At 38.5% G+C, this 19,846-nt stretch overlaps 4 protein-coding genes across 7 annotated transcripts; all 4 read left to right on the plus strand.

Moving 5' to 3' along the window:
• Positions 1-71: 71 nt before the first annotated feature.
• Positions 72-4,658, plus strand: LOC135581439 (cell number regulator 5-like). Of its 2 annotated transcripts, XM_065114601.1 has the most exons (5): positions 72-264; positions 1,594-1,770; positions 2,593-2,819; positions 3,466-3,585; positions 4,183-4,658. In XM_065114601.1, the coding sequence occupies exons 2-5, from the start codon at positions 1,599-1,601 to the stop codon at positions 4,348-4,350; spliced, it is 687 nt and encodes a 228-aa protein (XP_064970673.1). In that variant the 5' UTR covers positions 72-264; positions 1,594-1,598; the 3' UTR covers positions 4,351-4,658. The 2 variants fall into 2 exon arrangements, with proteins under 2 accessions (XP_064970673.1, XP_009406826.2); XM_009408551.3 differs by lacking the exon at positions 3,466-3,585 and having other exon boundaries at positions 78-264.
• Positions 4,659-5,648: 990 nt separating this feature from the next.
• LOC135613704 (uncharacterized) lies at positions 5,649-12,302 on the plus strand. The gene is made up of 13 exons (XM_065110743.1): positions 5,649-5,835; positions 6,776-7,038; positions 7,219-7,261; positions 7,569-7,595; positions 7,680-7,775; positions 8,327-8,505; positions 9,554-9,707; positions 9,796-9,912; positions 10,031-10,132; positions 10,335-10,572; positions 10,701-10,791; positions 11,049-11,168; positions 11,964-12,302. Exons 2-10 carry the CDS (start codon positions 6,800-6,802, stop codon positions 10,395-10,397), a joined length of 1,020 nt encoding a protein of 339 aa, XP_064966815.1. The 5' UTR covers positions 5,649-5,835; positions 6,776-6,799; the 3' UTR covers positions 10,398-10,572; positions 10,701-10,791; positions 11,049-11,168; positions 11,964-12,302.
• A 1,141-nt stretch (positions 12,303-13,443) lies between these two features.
• LOC135615721 (14 kDa zinc-binding protein-like) lies at positions 13,444-16,870 on the plus strand. Of its 3 annotated transcripts, XM_065114605.1 has the most exons (6): positions 13,979-14,032; positions 14,289-14,346; positions 14,752-14,966; positions 15,128-15,217; positions 16,282-16,399; positions 16,496-16,870. In XM_065114605.1, exons 3-6 carry the CDS (start codon positions 14,901-14,903, stop codon positions 16,561-16,563), a joined length of 342 nt encoding a protein of 113 aa, XP_064970677.1. In that variant the 5' UTR covers positions 13,979-14,032; positions 14,289-14,346; positions 14,752-14,900; the 3' UTR covers positions 16,564-16,870. The 3 variants fall into 3 exon arrangements, with proteins under 3 accessions (XP_064970674.1, XP_064970675.1, XP_064970677.1); XM_065114602.1 differs by lacking the exons at positions 13,979-14,032; positions 14,752-14,966 and adding an exon at positions 13,444-13,532; XM_065114603.1 differs by lacking the exon at positions 14,752-14,966 and having other exon boundaries at positions 13,935-14,032.
• Positions 16,871-18,868: 1,998 nt separating this feature from the next.
• Positions 18,869-19,288, plus strand: LOC103989889 (probable E3 ubiquitin-protein ligase ATL45). The gene has a single exon (XM_009408832.3). It carries the CDS (start codon positions 18,869-18,871, stop codon positions 19,286-19,288), a length of 420 nt encoding a protein of 139 aa, XP_009407107.2.
• Positions 19,289-19,846: the final 558 nt, after the last annotated feature.

Genomic DNA, 19,846 nt, shown 5'->3' on the forward strand with positions numbered 1-19,846 from the left:
TCTATGAAGGAATGTGCGATTAAACCCCTTGCAAAAAAGATTAAATCAAATATACCCTTAAGTTTGTGTAACCCCTGAAACAGACGTCGACCATCGCGTCTTCGACGTCTCCGCTTATTTCTTCCCCCATTCGATTTCTTTCTTCTTTCTTGTGATCAGGGAAAAGGGAGGAACAAAGGGAGAGTTTGGCGTTTGGAAAGGAAGAGACCAATTGGAGATCCAACATACATTCGAGGAAGCCCTCGCCAGTTGATCGCGTCCTCGGTAAGAATCAATCTCCACGGATCGATCTTTTTTGCGCTTTTCCTTTCTTTTGGTAGAAATCGTCACATTGTTGGAACGTTTGGGGCTTTTCGTTGTCCCGAGAACCGCGTTCTGCGTTCTTGCTGAATCGCAATTCGTTGGAGGTTTACCTGTAGATGTTGATCTCAATCCTATAAACTTCCTTCGTTTCCATGATCCGCTTTTAGGATTTGAGCTGATTTAGCCTTTCTAGGGGTCGTTTCTTTGATGTAAGGGTAGATGAGGGCATTTGTTGCTCGCCAAAGATGAGTATCGGTGATTTCATGTCGTCTTTCCCTTTCCGTGAGAGGCAAAAGAAAGGTTCTTGCCGTTTTGTGGCTCTTTCTTTATGTGTTATAGATTCAACCTTTGAAGATTATTCTTCGATCTTTTCCCTTTCACCAGATGAGAACGAACTCTGAAAGGTAAAGAAACGGTTAAACTTCTCTGGTTAAGTCTTTATGTATCGTATATGTAGATATGGAGTACAGATACCTTATTGCTGGACCGCTGTTAAATAGTGATCAAGCAACAAAAACATTGCCTTTCCCTTTCTAATTCTGACGCTTTTTTTGCTTACCGCGGAGCAAATTATGGAAAGATTGCATTTGTTCTCAGATCAGCTCCTGTACTAACGGAACTAAAATTGTTTCTATTGGTATATGTTTTTCTTGTGTCTTAAATTTTTTTTTTGTTTCATATGATTTGTTCATGAATTTGAGTTCTCAAGGTCAGTCAATGTGATTATTTAGCACCTGGAAGAAATTTTATGGTTTTGTTTTAAGGAATGCATCATAAGTTGCTGCCTTTTTAGATAGTATCTTGTTGTCGAGAATGTCAAACCATACTCTCCAGAAGGTATCTGGAAATGTGCTATAATGGATTCTTTGCTTATAATTGCTAGTCTGAAATTAATCATGGATATGTTGTTTAATTTGAGGCTTTCATTTTGCTCCTTTAGCAATGATGTCATAGATGGACCTATCAATTCGTTGAAGTCATTTTCATCTAACTCTGAAATATAGTAGGTTACTTTGGTAGTTGTTCATCAAGAATTGTATGGTGGGTTTTCTGTATTATGCTGTTTTAATAAATGTCTCCATATTAATGTCTGAACAAGATTAGTTTTCGGTTGAGTTTGCAGGCTGCATTATAGATCCCATGATTTGCATTTTCTTGTCACATCTGAAAAATATGTCTGGTGTTATCAGCTTAAGTTCAATAATGATTGCCACTCCAATTCAAGTAAAGATGGTTCTCTGAAGTTTATTCGGTATTGGTATTTGAAACAATTTTATGATTATCTTTCAGTGAATATGAAAGGTCAAGGCAGCTATGTTCCACCTCCGTATATTCCACTAGATCAGTTGGATACTGAAGCCAACAGTACCCCTGTGAATAATGGTTTCTCTTCTCACCAATCTGCAACGCGTGATCTGACGCAATGGTCTTCTGGAATTTGTGCTTGCTTTGATGATATGCAGAGCTGTACGCTACTTTCTGCCCTCTGACCCTTGATTTTCAGAAGAAAAAGAATTCAAGGTGCAATTTATTCATGTAATGTGATATAATAGCATTCCTAGTACACCTGAAAAAAGTTGTTTGCTCAGGTAGAGATTCTAGACTAAGCTCAAGTTAGATTAAGGCATGTATCAAACATTTTATGGTAAACAAAACAATCTGAGTGGATTACACTGTAAAGAATTCCTATATCAACGTTTTGTCAATACCCTTGAGTAATTGTCTTGTGTTCATCATCTAAGGTGAATCCTCATGGCTAAATTGTATCCTGGGAAAGAGAAAATATACTAAATGCAAAATAAATGAAATGCACCGATAGAACCCTTTTTTTTTGGAGAAATCTCTTCATCTTTATATGAAGGAGTTCTCATATATTAGAACAATTTTGCGAGACCTATTTGTTTTTCTGAAAGAATATTCTGGGAGTGAGTTATCTAAAAATTATAAAAGCTCACAGTATGTTTATAGTTCTATGTAATCTAAGATGTGAATCTTTTTTCTTATATTATTTATAGATTATAGTTTCACCTAGTTGTCTGATGCAAGTACAGGCAAAACAAAAGCAGTTTATCTTTAATTTGCCTTTGATCCTGTGATATTATATTTTGTGTGCTCATTATGCTTGTTTACATTAATCTATTAATCTCAAGAACACACTATATGCTTAGTGTTTTTAAAATTCTTAATGTTTTGGGAAGATTTTTTTTTTCATAAAAAAAGGTTCCCAAAAATGCTTGTCAGCAATCAGTGAAAAGTTCTTTCAATTTATTTATTTATTTTTTCTTTTAGGTTGTGTTGGTGCTGTATGCCCATGCTTCCTGTTTGGGAAAAATGCAGAATTCTTGGGATCTGGAACACTAGCCGGGTCATGCATGACCCATTTTATATTGTGGGGACTTGTCAATAGTCTTTGCTGTCTGTTCACTGGAGGTCTACTTGCGGCAGTGCCTGGATCAATGGTTGCTTGTTATGCATGTGGATACCGCAAGACACTACGGGCAAAGTATAACCTGCAGGTATGCCAGTACTTTGAAAACATTTCTGGAAGAAGATTCTATATTCACTTCATGAAGTATACTAAAGTTTTACATGAAATACTTTCTTCTGCTTGTTTCCTTTCTATATCTCTTTTTTTGTTGCTAAAGCTATTCATTTGTACCTTTTGGATGACTATCAATTGAGGATTGCTTAGTTTTTTTTTTAATCTTAGTACTCAACAAAGGCAATGTTCTGATGTAATTAGACTGCTGATACTTTGTGTTTCAGAATGGATCTCTGTAGTCTATAATGTCAATACACTGTGAAGCAAAGTAAGAGAGGAAATATGATCATTTTCCAATGTTATAACGTGCATTGCCAAAATAGCAGTCAAATAAGTACTAAAAATTCAAGTACATTATTCTCTAAGAGGTCTCTTGGTGTTATAATATCTCTCAGTCCAGGTACCAAAAATCTCCTTCTACCACAGTTACTTCTCCAGCATTTGACTGCCTCTTTTCTTTTTGTAGGGTTATTCTCATTGCTGCTCTTTTAAGAATGTGTTCATATAAGTTTAACTTGGCCTTCATTGGAAAACTGCTTGGTTATAATCTGGACCTGTTTAGACATTGCTATTTCTTCACCTAGGTATTATCAAACTTAAGTCTTGGAGTCATTTTGCAGGACAGTTACACCTGCTCTGAGGTGAGAAACAATTTCTGGTGTGCCAGGTGCTTTGCAGGTCATGGCACAGAGGTCATGCTCAATCACATGGTAGTGCATATTGGAGAAGAACTAAGATTGGTAATACTAAGTATGCATGGTACACTGGCGAGTGTGACCTTTAAGTCATGTTCTTACGTAACATAAACATTGTCTTTGTCCATGTGAACCTATTTGCAGGGAGCTAATTATTTAGCATCTTGAGAGTCCAACAAACTCACTATTTTTAGTCCAAGCTTGGCTTTCATATTCCGAGATATTCATACAACAAAAGTAACAGGCCATAGTGATTCCATGTCTTGAAAAGGGATGTCCGCGTAAGGTAGTTGATGACCACCGTAAACCTTTGTTGAACCTTGTGAGCAGTAATCAGTTCCACAATACTCATGATTTTTTTAAATTTTTTTTGCATCACAGCTAGGCATGAACTTTGCACTAGTCACGAGTAGTTGATTCTTAGCTTAATTTCTTTTTGGAAGACCAATACAATAGTTGAACAGATTTCAAGTTTTATTGCATGCTTCTGATTGTCGGATGTAGAGAAAGTGAACATTTAGCCTTGTTGCAAACTTCATCTACAACTTACTGAGATGACCAACTTTTCTCCTCCTCTATATTCCGATTTGATATTTTTTTCCCAAAGTGTTGCGATGACGGTGTTAACTCGATGTTCTCCAGGAAGCACCATGTGGTGACTTGACGACTCACTTGTTCTGCCACTTGTGTGCCATTTGTCAAGAGTACCGAGAAATCCGTGAGAGATCCAGTGGTTCAGATCCTTCCATGATGTCCTCTGCGGTTGCTGCTCCTGCAGTCCAGACTATGGAGTTAGCTCCACATGAATGATGAAGTTGAAGATAGTACGTGGGCCCACATTGATCGCCAGCAACACTGCTCTCTGCACCTCCTTGACGATATGGCTTGTAGCTTTGAAAGAGCAGCTGAAAACGTCTGAGTTCAAGCATGAGTTTTGTAGTTTCATGACTTTTAAAGCAGGAGTTCGATAGGAGTGCCTATATTTTGTAATCTTGGTGGCGAGTTTTAAAGCAGGAGTTTAATAGGAGTGCAATTTTCAAATATTCGTTTCTGCTTGTTTGATTGTAATTCGATTTTCATGTAATACTTTGCAGACATCAAGCAAAATATTTCTGCGACATGTGATTCGTGATGTCTATGCTTCTATCCGAAGTCGGATTTAAACTGCATTGAAGTATTTATTACGATAGGCATATGAGGTGATGGTATCAGTTCATTCTGTGCCCCCCAAAAAATTTGTTATAACAACAGTAAAAGTAAACTTTATTTTACTTTCTTTTCTAATTAAGAAGGTTTAGGATGATTAAATAATTAAGCTGAAATTTTCTTCTTTTTTTTCTAATCATAATCCAATGCCTGGATCAAAGTATAGACAAACATAAGGGAATGTGCACCCTCCAAATATAAATAAATCCTATTTTTGATGTTAAATATTTTTATTTTTATCTTGTTAATTATTTGAGCGTCCAAAAAATCTTATAAACTATGTCTCGACATAAGTTACATAATAAATATTAAGCTATATCTCGACATGTTATATAAAAAATATTCACTTCAGGAGGACTTCGACTCAAAATCAAGTTTAACTCGATATCGTCATTAACAATAATCATATATATATATATAATTATGATGTCATTATCCTATTTAGAAGATAACTTGGATTCGAATGTGATTTCTTTCCGAGTATATCATAAGTAAAATATTATAAATCATGATCATTCATTTAATTTATATATTAATTTTAAATATATCATCTCTCGACGTGATATTGAGGTGTCGATCGTAACGTATCCAAGGAATCATCATTATCCTAAATTAACAATGTATATTTAGATATACATAGTAATCGATGTTAATGGTGAATCAATACTCCATACCGAGAGATATTCGCGGAATTATCAGGTGAAAAAAATCCCGGAATTATGATAAATAGTGTGAATAGTAAGGGGACGGTTCTACGTGGCGCACAGAGGCCGGGCGTTCTCGGTGCCTGCGCGCCGCGTGGCACGCCTACGAGCTGCCGCGCCACCACCGCCCTGAAAACGAACCGCTCCACGCCGCAGGCCCGCCGAAACGAAATCGCCGGGTGAGACGCGAGACCGGACACGAGCGCCCGTCCTCCCCTCACTAAGCCTTGCGATCATTTCGTCCTGAGCCCCTTCTATTTCAATCTCGTATCAAACCACCCTCGATACAAAGAACCGGGAAACCCTACGAGAAGCTCGATCGGAGGCCCCCCCTCTCTGCAGCGTGATCTCTTGCTTCGTCGCGGAGCAGTTTTGGAAACGACAGGTATTCCCGATCTTTGAGCCTATCGGTCGCGTTGTATGATGGGTTTCTTGCTTTCGACGGAGTCGTCTTTCGTGTTTTGGTTCTTATGGCGGGACGGTTCTTGGATTCAAATGCTGCTTGGTCTTTAAGCCTGCCGTTCGCGTTGGGTCGTGGGCTTCTTGCTTTTCATCTTTCGTGTTTTGGTTCTTATGGCGGTTCTTGGATTAAAATGCTGCTTGAACTTTAAGCCTGCCGATCGCGTTGGGTCGTGGGTTTCTTGCTTCGTCGCGGAGCGGTTGTTCTTGATCTTTACGCCCGTCGATCGTGCTGGCTTGTGGGTTTCTTGCTTTCGCCGTAGCCATCTTTGCGTGATCTTTTGAAGTCTGTTTTCTTCCTGGATGATCTACCGATGGGATCGCGAAGGTGGTAGCATCCTTCGATTTTGTTGCAACTTTGAGATTTACATGGTGGTTTTGAGTGATTTCCTGCATCTTGATGGTGAAAACCTCCTCGATCGTTCATATATTGGCATTGGGAACTCGTTATTCCACATCATCAGAAGAGTTGGTCGTCATCGTGATGCCGAAAGACGATCGGTTCAAGAGTGTTGTTTTCCTTGTAATAAATTTTTCGATGGCTGAACAGGATAAGTAGCGCAGTGATGAATTTTCGTTTGTTGTTCCATCGACATGGAATTTTAGTTCTCAAACATTTGAATTCATGAACTGTTACATCCCTTTCATTCAAATCATATAAAGATTTGTTGACTGTAAATTGGAAGAGCACAACCCATACTTATATTATGGATATCTATTACCTCTCTATACGTATATAACGTATGTATGTTTGAGATCATCAATCTTGCGCTAACCTGGCCTCTGAACTTGATGAGATTATTAGATAGAACAATTAATGTTGTGAATTATAGTATTTATCTGTTTTTTTGTTTGGAATTGTGTAGGTTGGGAGTAGGTTATCCTCTGCGATGGGTTTTCTTAGATCAGCTCCTCCCCCTGTTTGTTTGTCAAGCCAACATTGCTCGCACTGGGCTCGTATCTACTTGAAGTACTGCCTTTGTAGTGTAAAGGATGGAATGGCTTTATTTCTTGGAACTATCAGTATCATCAGCTGGGGAATTGCAGAGGTTCCTCAAATCATCACAAATTACCGGCAGAAATCTACTGAAGGCCTCTCGATTGCTTTTCTATTGACATGGGTTGTGGGGTATTGCCTATTTTAGATTTTGATTTCACGTTGCCGGGTTTCATTTTGGTATAATTCTGCAAAGATCATGTTCCACTCCTTATAGGGGCCTTTGACTTGATAATATAATTGTTGCCATCTCTTTTTCACATTGCCTTTTTCTGTTTTCTTTCTCGTAGCTCATACTTCATTTACTTGCAGAGACTTATTTAACCTCATTGGCTGTCTACTGGAGCCTGCTACTGTAAGTGTCATAAACATCTCTTAGCAGGGTCTGAATTTTGTTATTTATGGAAAATTGAGCACTAGATGATTATTGTTTGCTGTACACTTTAGAGCTTCTTAACGTCTGGGTTTTTCCTGTTGGGTTTCATTGGAAGGTAATTGTTGACAAAATTGTACCATCCTAATAAGCCTTGTCACATGATCCTCTGAGCTTGATGTGGTGTGGGGGTGTAACAGTAATGAAATGAATAATGCTCTTGATCTCTAATGAAATGAGAAATTATTATCAAGGTCTTAGGCTTGCTAATTTGTGTTTATTCTTGCAGTTGCCAACGCAGTATTATGTGGCACTGGTAAGATAGTTAATCTAGGTGCTATTATTTGCTTTTATGAACCTGTTGCTTATCTAATTTAAGTAATTGTTATATGACCTGCAGTTATACACAGCAACAACATTGATTCTGACAGGACAAACTATATATTATGGTCACATTTATCACAGATTTAAAGCAAACTGTGGAGTGCCTGGCAGGGTAAGACACTCTTTAGTCGTTGTGGTCCTTGTCGATATGTAGCAAATGAATTTAAATGTTTCTTCTTGAAGTGTGAATTATCATTTCTGTCCAGATTCTTGGTTTAGATTGGTTTCTACCCTTTAGCTCATGATGTATTATATATGTCCTTATTTGGCCACCAATAACTGAGCTTTCTGACAATGAATATTCAAATGATTACAGAATTGTGAATATTAAATCATATATATATATATATATATATATATATATATATATATATATATATATTATTCAGCATATCTCAGTTGCAACACATGGACAAAGTTAAAGGAGTAGTTTTGCCTATTTGTATCTTTATGCTCTCATCTTGATTTTTTAGTTCATCTTGCACATTTTCAGATTGAGATCATTAAGAAAATTGGGATTGGAACCTATGGATCAAACTCATATATTTCTAATGAAATTTGTCTTTTTGGGTATGTATTGGTATGTGTGAGACTAGAGAGAGAGAGAGAGAGAGAGAGAGAGAGAGAGAGAGAGCTTTTTGACACCTGTATTTATGATTGCAGAGACAAAAATATTATCAGGAAGATGCATCAGAAAGAGAAAGCCTGTTAGGAGATGCAAAGAAAACTAGAGTTGTTGGTGACCGAGGACATGATGCAAAGGAAGGCAATATACCAAGCTCACCAATTCCTGTTGCTGGACAAGTGTTCCATGATTCCTGTGGGAAAGACTTTTATTACATGTATGTTTTTAATCTTTACCCTCTCATTTCTTATGAAGATCAAAATTGTTTGTGTTAGAAAGTTGAAATATTAGGAAGTTGCTGATTATACCTGTGTATTTGGTTTTTGTTTTGATTTCGTTAAAACCTCAATTGTAGGTCCTAAAAGAAAAAAAGACAAAGACCACAACTATTATTTTGCATTTGCAGATCATGAAAAAAAAAAAAAACAGTAAAAAACAAATTGATGCTGTTATGACATTCCTTCTTACATTAACCTTTGTTGAATATTTAATAATTAATCTAGATCTTTAGTCAACTCTTTATCCTAGTAAAAATGATAGTCCAAACCAAGGTATGCAATTTCGTACTGTATCGGAGTTTCGACGTTCGCTCGGTACGGTATGAAACTGTATACCGAGCGGTATATCGTTTGGTATATATATATATATATTATTTAAAAGGCGACGTCGCCTTTTCCTTCCCCACGCAGGACGTCGCCTCGTTTATATATATATATATATATAATCGGAAAAAGGTGACGTCGTCGAATGTCGTCTTTTTCTAAAATATTTATATATAAATAAATAAATATATATATAATTTTATTTTATTATTTTTTCATTTCGTCCAGTAGCGAGCGGTCCGCGTACCAGTATGCCGTCTCACCCATACCGGTAGCGGTACATACCGTACGTATCAGGCGGTATCATTCGATATTGCCTACATTGGTCCAAACAGGAAATGCATGTGCTTAATGTCAATATTTCTTTACGGCTCACTGGATTAACAATGAAGAATCCTTGAATAAATGATAGTCATGTTGAGAGACTTTTCTTCTTATATGGGTTGTTTTTACCAAGGAATAGAAGTGTTGTGGTGTTTATCCATGTTTATTTAGTTTGTCTTTCTTATATGGGTTGTTTTTACCAAGGAATAGAATAAATGATAGCCATGTTTATTTAGTTTGGATGGTTGCCAATCCTAGCATGTGGTTTTGCTTTTTCACATTCAGTTTGTCCTTCCACGTGGTCTTAATTTTAGACTGTTACCAATCTGTGAATGCCAGGTCAGCACGATCTTTAAAAAAGAGCCCAGTGCCTACTTTTGGTTTTTGGTCGGTACATTCACATGATGATGGAAGGGTACCTCCCATCGATGGAAATCAGCAATCTGCACAGTCTGCACCATCTAATTTGGATACTAAAAATATGTTTTCAATTGTGAGTATACAGTATCTGCTCAGAAACCTTCTTTTGGTTCATTGCATGATGTGGTAGTGCAATGTACAAACGCATCTTTCTATTTCAGGTACCATCAGTTGCATTTTTCTTTGGTATATGTGTTATTCGCTCTTGCATCAGTAATATGCACACTGCATCATCACCTGGTGGAATGGTTATACTAGTTGGCCGAAAGTTGTTGCAGGTAATCTTAGTGTGTTATTGACTAATGCTGCATCTTCACTTGATGTAAATCCTTTGTCACAATCTTAGACTACCGGACAAGATGATTTATTTACTATATGTAACCCATTCATTCACAGGACAAGGTTCAGGATGATGGAAGTAGTGGTGTTGGAACATTACTTGGCTGGGCAATGGCAGCAATCTATATGGGGGGAAGGCTTCCTCAGATATGTTTAAATGTGTGTATGAATTCTGTGTCTGTGTAAATAGCATATTATGATACTTGGCACATTTATGTCCATTTAGCACCTAGATGGCGACTATTATGTTATTAGGGGATATTTACATGGAGTCATCCTTCTTTTTTTTATCATCATTTAATAGCTGTAATAATTTGGATTATCTTCATTCTGACTCGTTGCCTTTTTGAATCAATTGCAGATTAGAAGGGGGAACGTGAAGGCAGGGCTTTATTTTTATGATGCTTTGAGTAGCTTACACTAACACTAGCAACCTAAAAAAATGATATTTCATAAATGATGGTCAATTGTGAAATTTACTTTAAATGCTTGGAGTAATTTCTTGAGCATTTGGTGTGTAAACTTTGGTTACTTTTACAGGGCCTTAACCCACTGATGTTTATATTTGCACTGACTGGAAATGCAACCTACGTGGGAAGGTATGATTGTATTGTTAAATGTTTCCTATAGCAATAGCATTTTGAGAAGTTTCATAGACCTGCTTCTTTTTTCCTTTTCTTTTGTATAGCAGCAATTAATAATACATATTGTGCATCTTGCTGTGCAGTATCCTTGTAAATAGCTTGGAATGGTCTAAAATCAAGCCCAATCTCCCATGGCTAGTTGATGCTGGTGGATGTGTCATACTGGATGCTTTTGTATCCTTTGGTAGTAGTCAATGTTTTATCATTTTATTTCTCCTGGAAACATCTTGATGAAAAAACAGAATTTAAGATGATGGCGTTTTCCATTTTACAAAATGTCTTTAATACATTAATGAGAAGAATAAGAAAGAACAGATTTTGGTTTGAATTATACTTTTGTTGGTTCATAAGATGATTGAAGTTCTCTAGGATCTGTCTATGCGTGATGCCCTCGACTCCTAGCAGCTATAGTCTCTTTAACTGTATTCTAGATTCTCATCCAGTTTGCCTATTTTCATATTCAAGAAAGCAACAAGTGTGAATCTGAAGATAATCCAGTTTAGTGGAGATGAATAGTAGTTTCAGAGATTCCAGAGATGAAACTTTCTCAGGTAACTTCTCTTGGTTCTGTCTTATTGGTCATCTAATCAGTAGACATTAATGATATATGGTTCATAGAATTTAGAAATCTGGTATCTGCTTCCCAATTTGGTTTTGAACGTCTTATGAGGATGTGCTTTTTCAAGATACTCTGAGATGTGCTATTAGTCTCATATTTATAAGCTTGAGATTTTTGTTACTTGGTCTCTTGTAGCATGTGCACCTTTGTTGCTGATCTTTCCTTAATTGCCCAATATTCAAAGATCCTGAGCAAACGTATTTTGCTAGTGCTCTATCGCAAGTGATGTATCAGGAAGATGACAAGAAAGATTTTGCATCTGAGAACTGAAAATTTCTTGCTGAATATTTACCATAAAGAATTGATGGAAAGCTTACTATTAGCATGTCCAGTCATATATTTTTTTCTCCAGATGCTTTTGCTGTAGCTGATTTAACTTGTATATGGATAATCATTTAGATGTATGCAATATAAGTTGACACCTCTTCCAGCTAGAGATGACAGCAAAAAAAAGAAAGAAAAAAAAAAACAAGAGAGAGAGAGAGGAATACTAGGATTAGTAGATCTTTTGTCCTGAAGTTTTATTTAGTTCACGATCCAAACCTGAAACTATATGGGTTAGACAATAATGTATCGTAGCCCAAAGTCATGTGCCCCTATTTGGGGCATCGCACTATTCATGTTTCTTGAAGACGGGCCAGACTGCCTCTTTCAAGTTGAAAACTAAGTTCCATAGTTCTTGGAAGCTTTTCCTTCCATCACTGTGATTATTCCCTTGATGTTGCAGGAACTAGAGCTGGCAAGGTGAATACGCAGGGGTGGACTGTGGTCACTTTTCTGCGCCATGTAATTTGGAAGTCGATAATCACATCAGATTAATACGATTCCAGGTGTATGCGGAGCTGGTAATCGAACTGTTAGCCCTGACGTCTGAGGTCATTTGTCCATTTATGCTAACTGCTCTACTCTTGTTATCGTCACTCTTTGGCTGAGGCTTGAATTTTAAGCTGCTTTTTTTTTGTGACTCAAAAATATTTGGATTCTTGACATGGTGACAGTATTCTGATCTTGGTTGGTTGCAGTAAGGAGTGGCTAATGTACGTTCTTTATGCAGTATTAGAGGAATGTGGAATATATCTTCAGCATCTCATGGATCAAGTTACAATTGATATTCCTTTCTAGAATACTTCAAAAAAAGTTTTTGACTTGTTTCATAATCTTGGTTGATTAATAGTTGGCATGCATGAAACACGTAAAATAGATGCACGATCTAATGGTAATTTTACATAAGAGAAAGAATCGCTGTCCTGTTTTGTTGCGTGTCTTACGTGACGTGGTATGTGGTAAGGGGGTAAAATATTGTCCGTTGTCTCACACAGGAGAAAATGGTACAACATCATGCGTCACAGGTTATAGGATAAGGTAGTAAGTGTCGATTGGGTAGGCTGTTGGCGATTGTGGCGGGTGGCTGAATAGAGAACACACGCTATATCAAGGAGACATTTCAGGAGGGGAAGTTTCTGTCTCGCAAGGGAGTTCCATTTGTAGTGTGAAAATGTCGTGGTCATCAATGAAGATTAGATGGATGATTCTTCACTTTTTTGGTTAAGATTTGTTGATCACTGTCGTATTAGGATCCTCTAGTCCATTCCCGTCACTTTTTTGGTTAAGATTTGTTGATCACTGTCGTATTAGGATCCTCTAGTCCATTCCCGTGGAGTCCCTTTGGCCCTTTTGTACTCGATATACCCGCTCAGAATGGCCTGTGTTTAATCATAAATTTGACTTCCAATTCCAACAACAAAAAGCTTTCTTTCTAGACAAGTTGGCGTCCCTAATTCTTCTTCGAAGAAACCACTTTACACCGACCAACACTCATCACAAAAATGTCATCTACGGCCAAATCGATTCTACGGAAACCTTCGCCTCGCTCAGAACCTCCTCCCACGCGTCGCCACCGTCAATCCTCGAAGACGGCCTCCTCGCCTTGGCCACGACCTCCTTGCCCGCTTTCCCAGAGGTGGGGGTAGCGGCGGAAATGGATTCGCGAGGAAAGCAGCTGCTGGACGCGCGACTGTCGGCGAGCAACTTGGCCTCCTCCTTCCGCTGGAAGAGCTCCGAAAGGATGAGAATAAGAGACGCCATGGGGAAGCACGCACTCGAGTCTTCCCGTCTACTCGTTCGTTAGGCTTGAATCGGATGAAAAGAGTTGGGGGGGGGGGGGGGGGGGGTTCTCAGCCTCTGTTTAAGCTTGGGAAGAAGCGCGATCGTCGCGGCCGATGATGGCGCCTTTCCCCAACGACCGAAGGAAGCGCCTTCGTCGTGGCCCCACTTGGCTCCGTCACCTCGCGAACAGGTTCGGAGATAGTTGTTGGCGTTGTTTCATGTCCTAGTCATTGATATATGATGATTAACCAAATCGAGAAGCAGGAACTGAATGCATTTCGTATTTTCTTATCATCATCATCATCCTAGTCGCCATATCATCACCGTTATATATGTAATCGTTAATATTATATAACAGAACATAGCACAATCGATACCCTCGACGTCTTTGTTGCCTCCCGAAAAATGATACGACAACGTATTACGAAAAATGTAAACATTGATGAATGCATCATCAACTCCTTTATATTTTTCGGCCGAAATCATATCGGATTTCGGGCTTGTCGAACCCAAATCCACTATTAGTCAGTCCAATCAAACCGGAAGCCTATTAGCCGGTCCACGTTGTCCGGCCCAGACATCAGCAATCAAAGAAGAATGGTTCCGAAGGAAGTGAACCATTCTTTTCTCATACTCCCCCTCTCCGATGGCAGATTCAGAGAAGGAGGCGACGGAAGCACCCACAACAATGTCGTTTCTCTTGTTGATTTCGTCATAGTTTCGAATCTTTTCTTTACCTTCATTCATGCATGTCAAAGTGGATCTTTCTTTCTCTCCCTTTTTCTTTAGATCTATCTACAGATTTCTTGTTCTCGGGGGTTGCTTGTATTTTTGGGTCGGTCGAGAAAGACGCCGATCTTCATCTGTCGATGTTCCTAGAAAAAGATGATAAAAAGGATTCTCCCAAGAACCTAAAATCTATGTTATGTGATTCATCTTGATGCAGATTTGACAAGATTATAAAGAAGGAGATCCCGTCCACCGTTGTTTATGAGGATGACAAGGTGCAAAAACTGTTTTGCTCTTCTTCCATATGCTCAATCTCTGAGACCCCCTTTTAATTCGTGTTGACCACTTGTTGTTGCTTTGTGAAAATTAATGCAAATTGCTAAGGCCTCAAATGAATGCTATTACATTGGTTAAGCTTGACTTAGATGTCATGTTTCATTTGCTTGAATCAGTTATGTTCTTGTTTGTGTGATGCCCCAATTATTTGGGGTTGGCTACATGTGTCTTTTCCTACCAGTATAGGGAACTTGGTGGACGATTTTGGTAGTCCTAACACCAGCAAGAATTTAAGATATATACCATAGAATTATCCTGGCTGAAGAGTGTCTGCTAGGTTCCCTATGACCATATTTTGTTAAGGATCTTCTTTGAAATAATGACTTGATGATCTCATGTGACAGTGGGTTGATTTCTTATCCGAGTTGAGCATCTTCAAATTTCAGTGGCAGGCTGCACACAGCATTGAGCCAAACTTAGAGCCAGGGCGACGGTTACCTAATTATTTAATGGCCACCAATTTTTGTGGTTTTTGTAGCGACAAATATGCTATATGATTTCCAGAACCATAGCAAGAATGACCGTGTTGATCACGCCAGAGCAGTCCTGTCACTTACGAGTATAACATCTTTTTTTCCCCTTTGTACTTTTAGTCACCAATTAGTTGTCCTGCACTTGCAGTTAGCTTCTGCTGGTCAGTTGTTTTCTCCTTGAGCAACTAGTAATGATGTGTGCTATATAAATGATCACTAATATTTTTGTATTTATGTTCTTGCACAGGTTCTTGCATTCAGAGATATCGCCCCACAAGCTCCCACACATATATTAATCATTCCAAAAGTTAAAGATGGGTTGAGTGGGCTTTCAAAGGTGAGTAGTATATCAATTTAATTGACGAATCAGTGAATCAAGTTGCTCCTATAGTCTTGTAACTATCTGGAAAAGTAAATTGGCCAAAAGCACTTACAATGTAACCAATATACTAAAAGATCATGTGCGAGAATATGCATTACAAGAGTAGAATCATTTATCATATGATTGCTAATGATACAAGTCTGTTCCCGTAAGAAAAAATAACTTAATGGAGTAGAACATGGATATTTAAACTGTCATTTTATGTTAAGTTGTGTTGTTGTTGTCGGGAAAAAAATGGATGGTAAGTACCAAGCAGTCAAAGATGCTTTAGAGAAGTTTAAAGTCATACCTTCTTCTTGTATCTAAAGACAAATTGTTTCTTTCCCTGTCATGACAATCTCATACTTTCCAATAAACTGTTTCTTTGGCATGCCTACACAGAACTACATCAAAATATGTTACTGGTTGTTGGCATTTGTTTTGTGTAACTGTGACTAATTAGATAAGTGAAAATACTACCGGTGGTGCTTTACTTTTAATATTTATTTTCTTGTTTGTAAATTCTGTTTCAGGCTGGAATTATAACTCCTGGTACTGATAGCATATTTTAAATTGCAAGAGTTAGTTTTTAAGAAAATTTGGTTTTCAATGTTTGTCTGCATGAATATGTATACTATAGGAATTCATCTTTTTTATTGCAAAATATGGATTATGTAGTTTTTAAAATCCATGGCAATCGCAGTACTTACGTGTTACCGACTTCCTAACTTTGTGAAATACTCATAAACTCTCCATGATCACTGGGAATGCATATTAACTGAAGTGTTACTTTATGAATCTTTAATAATTATCAATGTCTGTACGTTTTGATATTTATACCTTTAATTGTTTTACTTAAGGATTAAGCATAGAACTTCTGAGCAAGATATATGTAAGAGAAGGAACTTTGAAATGAAACAAGGACATTTCTCTATTGTCTTTGTCTGCATGGTGGTTGTCATTTCTTTTTCTAGGAAGTGGTAGGCCATACTTCTTTTGTCGATTAACCTTACCATTGTGTTCTGTGCCATCATCAAAAGGCTGAAGAGAGGCATGTAGAGATACTTGGCTACCTGCTATATATTGCCAAACTGGTTGCGAAGCAGGAAGGACTTGGAGATGGATTTAGGATTGTCATCAATGATGGCAATGATGCTGGTATGTTATCCTTTAATCGTTTGTATTTGACCGAGAGCCCATTCTGGTTCCTCTTGTTCTACCATCTGTTCATCTTTTTTTTTTTTTATAATGTAGGTCAATCGGTGTATCATCTACATGTACATCTTCTCGGTGGAAGACAGATGAATTGGCCTCCTGGCTAATTAAGGCTCACTGTTGTTGTTTATTGCATGGTAAAATTCATCCATGCATCTCTCTTCTCTACGATGTTTCGAGGAATAGGCTTTATCTTTAGCCGTCTTCTTTTCTCTACTTGGTCGTCCGCATTCTATCATTGAAAATTTGAAATTATTATGCTGCTTTAATGATTTAAAGTTTCAATGAGGTACCACAAATTCAGAGAGATATCTTGATTTGATTGTTCTTAATTTGATTGACTAAAATATAAGTCCTAAACAGTGCTTGGAAAAGCTAATTAACTGTGACATTATCGATTATTGTTGTTTCTTATGTCTATTGATTAAATTATTGCCAAATTATCCTCCTTCCCACCCGGATCTTAACTCGGCACAGATCAAAGGTGGGATAGTGGTTTGGTCAAACAGGTCCTTTCCAATTCCAATCCGATTGCTGGGTTTAATTTACTGCTGTTTCTTTCTCAAATTTCCAATTTAATGTCTGTGTTGTTCAGCTGCAGCAGGGGTTGAGAAGTGAAAGCTCAGACCTCACACGCAACCTCTCCCTCCCAAAGGTGAGTAATCGTTTCCTATCTCTCTTACCTTTCTTAACCTGCATCATTACTTCAATTTTCCTATAGCATATCGATTTGTTTAGATTCATTGCAAGTCTCGTGGGATACAAGTAGATGTTCAATTCCGGTGGTGTACAGCATATCATAACAGACACAGCTAGGATCAGCCGCTCAAACTTTTTTATTTATTGACTGCATGGGTATCATGCACCGACATGAAACACCTCTGCCAACTCCCACATCCGATATGGGAGTAGATCTCGATCGGTTTGTTATGGATTGGATGAGTCTAGGTCACGTGATCATTGATTAATCAAGTTAATAGGTGATGGTTGTGGATGCCGGTGAGTTCGTTGTCGAGTTATTTTTAACATGAAAGATGAAGGTTTTGAGGAAACAATAATCGACCTTTCAATTACTGCACCTAATGAACTTTTTTTATGTTGGAGCTTATCACGTGGATGAAATATTGAGATCAGGATTGAAAATATAATTTTATAAGATTAAAAATCAAGAAAGAAAAAAAAAATTTGTTTGAGCAATAGGATTTAACATGTTACTTTGGTAGCAAGTTATATGGATTTCAATATAATTTTTGAAAACATAAAGATCAAAATTTTAAATGTAACTAATTATACAGAATAATATTATGTGATTAACCGTCTGAAACATAGAGAGTTTGTTAAATCGGCTTAAAGCCAAATGAGTTTATATTGAGATATTTATATTTACGTAAGTAAAATATTAAAATTTTTATTTATATAGAGTTAAAAATATAATTTTATAAGATTAAAAATCAAGAAAGCAAAAAGAAAATTTTGTTTGAGCAATAGGATTTAACAGTTATATGGATCTCAATATAATTATTAAAAACATAAGGATCAAAATTTTAAATATAACTAATTATACAAGATAATATTATGTGATTAACCCTCTGAAACATAGAGAGTTTGTTAAATCGGCTTAAAGCCAAATGAGTTTATTATTATGCATGTGAGTTTAAATAGTTTAGTTAGCGAGTCTGCTTTCTGTCGATGAAGCACGTAATCTACCATCATCATCCCGCACGGTAAACCGGACCGGACGGTGATGATGCATGCATCAATTTGGGTTCGCTTTCTTTTCCACCACCGGCCCCCGACTTTAGTGTCCCGAGTCCCCCGTGCTTATCCGATGCCTAAATCCTCGTCCGAGACATAAAGGCCGCACCAGCATTGAAGTAGCCGTCCACGTCTCCTTTCCCCGATGTGTTGGAAGTGGCCCCACCTGTGGCTTTCACCCTCTTGGTTCCCCTTGTCCAGCCGACGGTGCATCGGTATCGACGACGTCAATCGCGTCAAGTTATTGATTGAAGTAATGTTGAGTCGCCAAATAGACAGACTGCAAGCCCCGGCACTTCCGACGTGACAACCTTAAAACACTTGACCACTGCTGCCGCTGTCGATTCGGCGAGCAGACTCGTGTGAAAGGTGGTCCGACAACTTAGTTATAAAAAAAAGGTAAATAAAATTACTGATGAAAGTTTGTATTTACCCCAATCTAAAGTTACGCAAAGATTTGAATCATTGTCTATATATATATATATATATATATTGCCCAACATTCGAACCGGATCAGTAGGAGAAGGTCGGTCCACGTAGTGATTCTCCGTCGGATTAGTAGTAAATACCATGGACCTACGACAATAAAGGAAAAAAAGAAAACGAGATCCTTCCCGCATTCCGTTCCCGGTGTCGTCAGTACCCTGCAGATAACCAATGGGACTGCTGATGTGTGTTCTGACGTCGATTCTCTTCTCCAACCTGCTCTTCTTCGTCGTAAGGATCGTTCAACTGCATGCGAGAGCTCAACTCGCGTGGGGGTCGCACGACGTCCATCCACCGGCGACGCGGAACGGGTCACACGAGGCGGCGGAGTGCGTCTTCTGCTTGTGCGACATCGAGGAGGGCGAGGAGATAAGGGAGCTTAGATGCAGGCACCTCTTCCACAGGAGTTGCCTTGACCGGTGGCTGGTGCGGCGGCGGGCGACGTGCCCTCTGTGCCGGGACGTCGTGCTGCCTCGTGAGCCGGCGACCGTGAAGAGTAGCGGCGGCGGTGGTGCGGGGGACGACGACGAGGACGAGCTCGACGATTGGATGGTGATGTTGTTTGCGTACTTGAGATGGTGGATGCCATGACGTCCCTTTCGATCGCCCGACGCTCGCTGTCTGGCTTACAAGAGTATGTTGTCTGGGCTGGCCATCTCGCGTTATGGATCGCTTGTTTCTTCTCCTCCTCTTCGTTTGAATGATTTCTTTTCTTTTGAGGGTTTTGCTCTCCGTTTTATCTTCTTCTTTGGTAGGCATGATATATAGTTCACCATAACTTCTCACACACACACACACACACACACACACACACACACAGAGAGAGAGAGAGAAAGAGAGAGGAGAAATACATCAACCGTGGTTGACCCTCTCCTTCGCCATCTCGACGAGTCTCTCTAGCTTTTTGTCGTTCTCGAACTTCTCAAATCCATTGGAAGCGAGATTATTTTAGATCAGAAATAGAAAGCAGAGAGAAAAGTGTGTCGCTGCCATACAGGAAGTATGAATGATCATCTACTCAGAATTAGAAAAGTGTTTGGACCATCCAGAGTCTGCTCACCGCCCTCGCCTCCTAAATGAGACAAACGACTCTGAGGCGTTTCGAATTCTATGGAACCCACACCACGGGGCAGGTTCATCATGATATGT

The sequence above is a fragment of the Musa acuminata genome, chromosome BXJ2-6 (genome assembly GCF_036884655.1).
Source record: "Musa acuminata AAA Group cultivar baxijiao chromosome BXJ2-6, Cavendish_Baxijiao_AAA, whole genome shotgun sequence".
Classification (NCBI taxonomy): domain Eukaryota; kingdom Viridiplantae; phylum Streptophyta; class Magnoliopsida; order Zingiberales; family Musaceae; genus Musa; species Musa acuminata.